Genomic DNA, 9,351 nt, shown 5'->3' on the forward strand with positions numbered 1-9,351 from the left:
AGGTGTGTACCAAGCTGTCGCTTGGGTTCCCCGCGTCTAGCGGTATAAGACATGAGTACCTTCCTTCACCATTCATCCTCAACTTCGTTAGTGATGTGCTGCTTGGAACTTCTCTGCCTGCCTCTGAAACCCCGGGGTTGAAATGTTCCTAGGGTGTCTTCCCAAAGACACGGAGCACGTAGGTAACATTTTCTCTTCCGGATTCATATCCTTCAAACGTGCAGGTTACTTCAAACAGTATCTCAGACGTCACGCTTCCGACAGTGGTGATGATATATTAACCTGTGTGCTGTTCGGAGAACTCATTCGCAATGTTTTTAGTGGGCTGATTAATTCCTCCAGATGTTTCATCCTATCAGCCTTTTGTTTACGTACATACGTTCGGATCCGTACCCTCATAACAAGAACATTCCTGCAAATGTGAATTTGGTGCTTTTAGCTAAAAGTGGATATTTCAAATATGCTGAGTGTGCAGTCATAAATTCCCTTCAGTGTGACTTAATAAAGTGCCACAACTTCCCTCACAGTACCGGCTCTACCTACTGTTTTCATCCCAGTATTATTTTCCATTCTAGTTTTTGTGACACGTGGGTGTTCTTGGAGCTCAGTCGTTCCTCGTGCCTATACTTTCGTAAGGGATGATTTCGTTTCTCCTGCTCAATTTGATGCTGTTTGTTGGATCATATTTGGCCGGGTGTATTCCTATCTTGTTCAACTTTCCTGCGGTAAGTTTTGGTTTTTCGCCCCCGCCAAGCAACAGTGGAGCACTGTGCCTGGTCAGTGATAATTGTCGTTCAGCTGTAACACCCTTTCGGTGTCTAGCTTCTATGCCACCCGAAGGAAGCACGAGGGCTTGGATACTAACAGGTTTCTCAGGCCTAGATAGAGGAAGTCTAGATGCAGAGGTTAGAACCATGGACCTTTTGGTCAGTAAATTCGCGCTCTAACCACTGATCCATATGGCTCCCGGCCGGTAAGAATGACATTGATAATGATGTTAATCAGTCAATGATGAGGCATCAGTGTTTTCTGATGTATTCTTTGTTGCATCTGACGCTGTTTGGTTTACCTAATCATCTTGAGTTCGGTTGCACTTATTTGTGTTGTCAGTTATCCCCGAAATTCTTGTACGGTAGGGCTTTACCAGTTTATAGAGAGAGTGCTGGCGAGATGGCCGAAGTGGTTAGAGCGCGAATTTACTGACCGGAAGGCCTGTGGTTCGAACCCGACCTCTGCCACTCGACTTCCCCTGTCTAGGCTTGGGCAACCTGGCAGTATCCTAGCCCTCGTGCTTCCTTCCGGTGGCATAGCAGTTAGGCACCTAAAGGGTGCTACAGCTGTATTGGTCTTCAGGGGCCGGTGAGTAAAAACCAAGTAGTTCAGCCAGACTGTGGAACTTTTGAATTAGGATTGACGGCTTTGTTCAGTTAATTGTTTAAACTGTTGACAGTGCGCACGCGGCTGGGTTCATAGGCGCACATCTGTTTCTTCTACTACGACAAAACACAACTATACCAGACGACTTAGTAATAGGGGGATATCTTTCCTCCATCGCTAGGAAAGAAGACAACTTAAAAAACTACGCAGGAAACCAGGATTCACCAGCACTTAAAACGACCTGTCTCAACAAGCTATCAGCATGTGAAACAGATAGTTCATTTGAACAAAACGACTGAAAATGACAAACAAACAGCACCGTGATGAGTGACTGAGGTCTATCTGTTCACCAAAGGCAGTGTGCTGTATCATATATTATCCATGTAGACCTGATAACAGAATATGTTCCGAACTATGGAACACTATAAAAGTTGGAGTAAATAGGTCATATCCGAGCAGAATGACTTTGGACCATCAGTAGTCTGTGCACAAGCCTGTTATCACGACATCTTACGCTACACAGTTACCCCTCTGAAGAAAGTGCAAGGGGCACCTCCTGTGCCCTCTTGTAGGATAGACGGAGAAGACTTCAACCAAGAAAGATGGTCCGCGGATAGCACATCAGAACTCTTCTTATTTCCTTTCTACCGCCCTGCAAGCAACAGAACGCAGTACAAGGTACTGGAAGCAACAATACTGATTATAAAGTTTCTCATAAGTTTTGATTGTGTTTACGATGCTGCGACGCACCCAGACAGTTTAGAACCACACTACCGTTAAACCACCTTTGTCTTTAATTTTAAAGATATGCCCCATTTACTTCGATCCTCGTAGTTTTTCAGTGCATTTGTCCTAGTCCAAAATATCCGTCTTTGAGTAGACTTGTTCCACACTTTTCCTCTCCGCTTTCAGGCTAGACTTCGATTACTAACTATATTTGGCGCCGGCCTTTTGTTGGGTGCTGCTCTGGTTGTCATCATCCCTGAAGGTGTCCACTCCTTGTACACTGCAAGTTCGCGTTCTCATGCTGAGCATACCCACGACAGTTTGACAAACCCAGACAATGAGCATGCGAATGTCCGCGTGAGTCTTTACAGTGACCGTTAACGTGCGGTTGTTCTCTGCATGTTTTTTATAAATGATTTGATGTATTATGGCTGCTTGATTCGATGCTATGTTTGGCTGTCATTCTTAAATTCGTACGGTTTCTACATCTAGCGTTACGTCAAGCCTTGAACTGCTGGATATTAATTCCTGTGTGTCAGGGGCGTTGGCGATAACTTTGAGCGAATCGAAACATGGTGCATGATGCAGGAAAATTTGACTGTTGTTGTTGCAGCTCCATGGGCAAAAGGAACATTGTGTACCTTAATTGTCCGACTACTGTGACTCCTCATGTGAAACTCAAATGGGCTTTCATTTGTCTTTCGAAGCAGCCATCGGAGTTCTAATTGTCACAAATGTGGTACACTGTCTCACTTCCAAACGTTTTACAAAGCTTTGCCATCATCATTATCATCATTGTCAGCGTAACATCAGTGTTCACTAATGCTTCGCGCTCTAGAAGCCTGATTTATTTGAAAGCCTTATTGTNCACGCCGTAGCACTTTTTCCGTTCGCGCTATTACACTTCATCGTGCACAAATTTTCGCTCTGGGTGGTCTCATGATTTCTGATGGCAACACGTTCTTTTGGAACCAGTTCTCCCTACTTGAATGCAATACAATGAAGGCCTTCCATGTTTCGTTCGCCTTGCTATCCACTAGGGATTTTCAAACTCAGCTCGAAGACTTTGTTCCATATTTAAGTAGGGCCACGGGTGGTATGCGGATTTCGCCTGTGAAGCTGGAAATAACTGGGGAACCTATTTTCCCGAAACGACATTCGTCAGTCTGTGGCTAAACTGCTCGATGCATTGTCCTCCCGAACAATCATTCAGCCAATGTGTTCTTCATCACAGGATGTACGAATGGTTACGCCTTAGAAAGTTGACAACAAGACACCACGAATCCCTTAGCGACTACCCTCTGACGCTCAGTTCACAGCCTCTCAACATTTGAACTGTGAGAGATTCCAATATAGACCTAAAAGAATGCGTTTTCTCAAATTCAACTAGACCAGTTTGATTTTCATTTAGTCTTTTTATTTCTGTAGCCATTTTTGCAATCGGCTGTGAATACATCTATTCCGGGACAAAATGGTGTTTGGTCGTACTAGGGTGATGATGCTAGACCCTTCTCTTCGTGGCAATCAGAACAGCGTTTAATCGCTCCTGTGTACTCTACCACAAGGAGAAATCCCTCTTCAAACTGGTCACTTAATCGATTCCGACCTAGCGGTTTATCTTTGGAAGGAAGAAGTGTATTGATCGGACACTCTGGGTTATGTTCTCCACGATTTCCTACTCTAAGAGTTACGTTCAGGGAGGATGTTTTCACCGTGTAAGTCTTAGGCAGAATTCCGCACCGATACCGCTTTACCGCTTGCGGTTAGGCGCTGCTACGGTCAAGAAGCCTATCCCTCATGCGATTGGCCAGAAGACTAGCCGCTTGCCTGTCTAGCATCTAGGCGAGCTCCGATTGGACGAAGGTGTGAGCCCAACAGTTAATAGTGATGCGGTATCCACCACTAGCCCATCGGATAGCCAGATGCTTAAGCAGATGCACAACCACTAACCGACCGCTACGCACCAGTACGCTCCCCAATAACGCAATGATGGTAATGAAATGTTTGCAATCAAATTACCCAGCTCAGCGAACGACCATCTACGCTACCTGAACTACCAACATTTTTCCCTATAGAATGCTCGCGGAAGCTCACACCCCATCCTATCCACTTTCATTTCACCAAAACTAACAGTGGTTTGGTTTCAGACACTTAAACCAGGTTGTCTGTTTTTAGCAAACTTATTTAAACCACCCCACTCTTGCCAGTCCAGTCACAAAAAGCAGGTTTCAGCTTTTGGTCACGTGTGTCAATTCTCACTTTGGCCAAGCGGAATCTATCACCGACGAATTTCCGTTAATGGGATCGTCATGTTAGCGATCCCTTAGAACGGGCCGAGATGACTCAGTGGTTAGAGCGCGAATTTACTAACCGAAAGGTTCGTGGTTCGAACCTGACCTCTGCATCTCGACTTCCCCTGTCTAGACTTGGGCAACCTGGCAGTATCCCAGTCCTCGTGCTTCCTTCTGGTGGCATGGCAGTTAGGTACCGAAAGAGTGCTACACCTGATCCCTTAGCACATGGCTATGTGTAACGAACAGGAGACACGAAGACCGACTGACTGATAAGTTACCCCAACTGGGAGCAGTGCGTACGTAAGAGATTGACTCTAGTTGGGGACGTATGTTTTGATTGATTACTTTTCACACCTCACAATGTACTAAGTGCTGCAGACCGCAGGCATCCTCNTGCTACAGACCGCAGGCATCCCCTCAGACACATGTTTGTCTGTTGACAGTTCATGACATTGCTGACCCATGAAATTGACAGTCTGGCTGACCAAGCCAGAGTTGTTCAGCTGTAGCAGCCTTTCGGTGCCTAGCTGCAATGCAACACGAAGGAAGCACGAGGGCTGGGATACTGCCAGCTTGCCCAAGCCTAGGCAGAGGAATGCGAGATGCAGAGGTCGGGTTCGAACCGCGGACCTTCTGGTCGGTAAATTCGCGCTCTAACCACTGGGCCAGATAACTATATTGTGCTAATCAACTTCTCATCTAAAAAAGCTGTGTCTCATATATTTGATCACACTACAACTGATGAACGCAATTAGCTCGGCAATCAGCAGTTTGTGGTATGAACATTTCAGCTGACAGTCTCACCACTGAGTAGAACTACAATCGCCCTTCCCATCCGAGCTATCATTATTCATGGACTTTGATCTTTGTTCAAGTGCCTCCCAGCTTGCATTGGTTTTGATTGCTACATCGAACCCCACCAGCCAATCAGCCTAAACAAATTTCCGTTTTTGTCCTTTGGTTCCTTCGAACTCGCCATTTCACATTCACAGTTTACAAGCAGTCTTTGCTGACTTATCCTTCGTTCACTTCTCTCTGTTCGCAGAGTCGACGACTAGCTGAAGCAAAAGAACAACAACCACCCCTCGATGGTGTGGGTGCTGCCCCTCCCATTGCAGCAGCCATTGACCCAGGACAATCCAAGTCTAGAATTTTGCAAGACAAGGAGCACGAGGCAGCCTCCTATCTTCCTTTCAGTCTTCTCAGCATCCACCAGCATGTTGGGATCGCGCTGCTCTTGGGCTATTTATGCATGTTATTTGTCGATCAGCTAGGCACTCGCCTTCTGGCAGCACCTTGTTGTACCTGTCTTCTACCTGGTCTATTTTCCTGTCCGCGACGTTGCTGTTTTCGGACCTCATCAGGTACCAGTCCTGCGGTATCAACCAGCGGATGCTCCGCTTCAAACGGCGCCGGTGCTGGCCACCAGCGGGCTACAGCAACGCTAGGGCTGGTTGTCCACTCCTTTGCCGACGGATTAGCCCTGGGGGCCGCGTTCGCTTCTGAACAAGTCCAGTTGGAACTGATCTTGTTTTTGGCCATTATACTTCATAAGGTGGGTTGTATGGCGTATTTTCTTATCCTTGAACGTCTACTCATGCTCATATTAACTAGGTTCACTGCTTTTTCTTTGGTTAACCGTGGGAAGGTTACAGACACGTGATTATATTGAAAGTGTAGTGCAAATGGAATTCACAAAGTACGTGCTACTACTGACCCTGAGAATTGTAGTTATTTAAATTCTCTTGGTGACTTGATGTACCTGGACCCGGGATAGAACCTGGTGAGCGGTTTTTGTGCAACCGTCTCATCTTTTCTAAGACGTTTCAAGCTTAAAACCCGATCCATTGCGAAGAGACTGGACCTTGTTACGGTGAAACGCTTTGCGTAACTTTAGCTATGCTAGAGAACGCCCATTCAGCATTCACATAGTTTGTCCTGCCGTGTTGGAAAGACAGCCTGCGGCTGCATCGTCCGTCTTGTAATGCCAGTGATCTCGTTATCTATCTAATAACCCCTCTACTGTCTCACGCAACAGTTTCATTCCTATGTATTTCGAGGGAATTTGAGCATGTCTCCTCGGATCAGACCCTTTTGGAATCGAACTAGTTTAAATGACCCAAATATTTCTGCACAATTCGCTATACGCTTCGCATCTGTAAAGTGCGAACTGTCACTTCAAGATTGGGTGCGATCGAACCCAACCTCATGCATGCAGGTAAACCGATGGATGTTGTGGGTGAGTTTTTTTATGCGGACGGATGTACGGGTCCCGATGGATTGGCAAAACATAAAATCACTTCCCGATTTGGGAATGCCAGGGCAGTGTTTACTAACCCCCGATAGTTGTGGTACCGATTTGATATCAGTTTGACTACCTGGGGGTTGAGTGTACAACGCCACGGTCTGAGCTGTCCTACTTTGTGGATCTAAGACGTGGCTGCTGCCGGCGGAAGATATTCAAATACTTTCTTTGACCCCTGATGTCTCCGAAACGTTGCGCGGGCCTAGTGAGGACACCCAATCAGTATCACTGAATTATACCAGAGGGTATTCGGGAAAGTCCACTCTCTGTCGGCAGATCAACTGGTCACACTGCACAGAGTACGCTGATTAGGTGTGTACTTCTTACGTCAGAGGACCGTTCGCCTCATAGAGTCCTCTTCTAGTCGTGTATCGGTCGGTTCGTGACTTGACAGCGATGGTTGAAAGCGCTTCCGAGTTAGCTCACTCGACTTGGCAACTGTCGTCTCTTCGGATGCGGACGGCCGGACGAGACATTAGTAACCCTAACAGATATGGGTGTGTCACGCAGCCAATCGTGGTGTTGCGTTGAATCTATCGCCTTCACTGCGTATCTCACAATCCCTGGCACGCTGGACAAACAGATCCATTTGTCATCAATGTACTGGACGGCCACCGCCTCCGACAAGTGGCTGTCATGCCGCTTTTTTGCTTACCCTCGGTGAACGAAAATGTATCAGTGGGAACCACTGAATTCAGCGGTCTTGGCAATCGCTAATGGTCACTTGATTCGGATGGGCAGGTTTGGAAACCACCAGCAGAGCTGTTCTAACGTGTTGCCTTGACTCTTCTACATGCCGGTTACCACTATTTGAGTCCATCCTAACCGGTTTGAGGGTCTCGTATTAGTGTTTTGGAGACAAAACTAAATCAACAGAAATGTCAACCGGAGCTTCATCGACAACCCTGTCTCGGAATGATGGTTAGAAGTCTTCTGGTAGATGGATTGAGCGCAGTGTTTCATTTGGGCGGTGGCAAATAAACCAGTGTGAGGATGGGTGAATGAAAATCCTCTATGGCGAACCATCGTTCAACTGTAGCACCCTTTCGGTGCCTAACTGCCACGCCACCCGAAGGTTGCACGAGGGCTGGGATACTGCCAGGTTGCCCAAGCCTAGACAGAGGAAGTCGAGAGGCGGAGGTCGGGTTCAAACCACGAACCTTCCGGTCAGTAAATTCGCCCTCTAGCCACACTTTCCAGTTGTCCATGACGAAGAAGAGGGTTTGTTTTGAGGAACGAGCTTGCGGTATCCTCGTTGTCTAGACAAACTTCTAACGATGCTGCAGCCTCTCCGATGCCTGGATTCATGAGCTCAGTCTTCCACGCTCTCTTGGATGCCGGTCGACTTTGCCGTCCGACTGCTTATTTTCTTAAAAATTCGCAAATTCTCCTTTTTGTTTTTAGTGTGAAGAATTACCTATCACCGCACCCGTCATGAAGTGTTCAGCTATGGTCGTAATGCAGGACAGTTCAAGACATTAGGCCGTCAGAGGCACCTGTTTGTGGCATATTAATGCTTTGCATGAATCGTAATGATAATGGTGATGGAATTTAGCAACTCATTGCACAACATCAGTTGTTTTTTTTCAATGGTGCTGAGTTTTGTGGTTAATTTCTCTGCTGAGCTTGGCAATTTTGTACCAATCGTCTCGTCACCAATCGAGGCGACATCATCAGTGCGTTGTTGTGAAGCGGATCGGGACCGTGCGTTGAATAGTTGTGCGCGTGGGTCTACTATATACATGTTTTTTTTTGAAGGGGATAACCTCGTCGGATAATTCTCCTGGTTGGATTCTTCATTCGTGTTCTGACTTTGAACTTAACCTCGCCTGCAGAACTGCCACCTTGATGGTAAGAAAATTGGCTATGGTAATATGGTTTATCCTGTAAATTTGGTGCAATTGAGAGATTAATTCATCAATGCCGTCTTCACATTGCATAATTGGCACAAAATGTATGCATATGAATGTCGTAACCGGGCACCCTGAAACTGTTACTTGTCATTCCGAATCTGACTCAATGTCTACTGAGAGTGCGTGAGTACTAAAAACACAAAATGAAATCAAATATCGGTATCCTCTTTATTCAGCGGTTGCTGCCGAGTTTCAGGCGAACAGCACGGTTTTTGAGGTGTACTGATATCCTATTGCTTAGATTCGGGATCTATGGCGACAAGAATAATCTACGATAACGGTCATCTTTTGGATCTTATCCAACATTATTTTGAGGCAATCCACAATACTGATTATTTTGTGGTTGTTGGACGTTTTCGTGCGAGATGTTCTCCTTCAATACTGTGTTATTGCAGACAAACGACTGGACTAGGGGGAATCGTTCTTTGTCTTGAGGACTTGGACTGGTACTCGGTTTCACAGTGGGTTTTAGGTTTTTTATAGTGGGAGACCCAATACACCGCTTATCGGATTTCTTGGTGAATCGAAATCAGTTGATGATCAGTGGGAGCGCACATTGGTCTGGTAAAGTTATTCAGAAGAGTGATTGTTTTAGTTTCGGTTAACTTGGGCAACCCTCCACAAGTAGTGTAGAACCTTGAGACACGTCACACGGCGAGATGGCTCAAGTGGTTGTAGCGCGAATTTACCGACCGGAAAGTTCGTGGCTCGAACCCGACCTCTGCCACTTGACTTC

The 9,351-nt window shown here is 46.3% G+C and overlaps 1 protein-coding gene across 1 annotated transcript in view; it reads left to right on the forward strand.

Moving 5' to 3' along the window:
- Positions 1 to 574: 574 nt before the first annotated feature.
- Positions 575 to 9,351, forward strand: part of T265_03683 (hypothetical protein) — a gene marked incomplete at both ends in the record, with an annotated part of 21,960 nt that continues 13,183 nt past the window's right edge. Inside the window, 3 exons of the mRNA XM_009168225.1 lie at positions 575 to 725; positions 2,290 to 2,460; positions 5,443 to 5,952. Of these exons, the coding sequence (XP_009166489.1) occupies positions 639 to 725; positions 2,290 to 2,460; positions 5,443 to 5,952 (768 nt within the window). The remainder of the gene's footprint in view (positions 726 to 2,289; positions 2,461 to 5,442; positions 5,953 to 9,351) is intronic.

This window comes from Opisthorchis viverrini (genome assembly GCF_000715545.1).
Source record: "Opisthorchis viverrini unplaced genomic scaffold opera_v5_53, whole genome shotgun sequence".
Lineage (NCBI taxonomy): Eukaryota > Metazoa > Platyhelminthes > Trematoda > Opisthorchiida > Opisthorchiidae > Opisthorchis > Opisthorchis viverrini.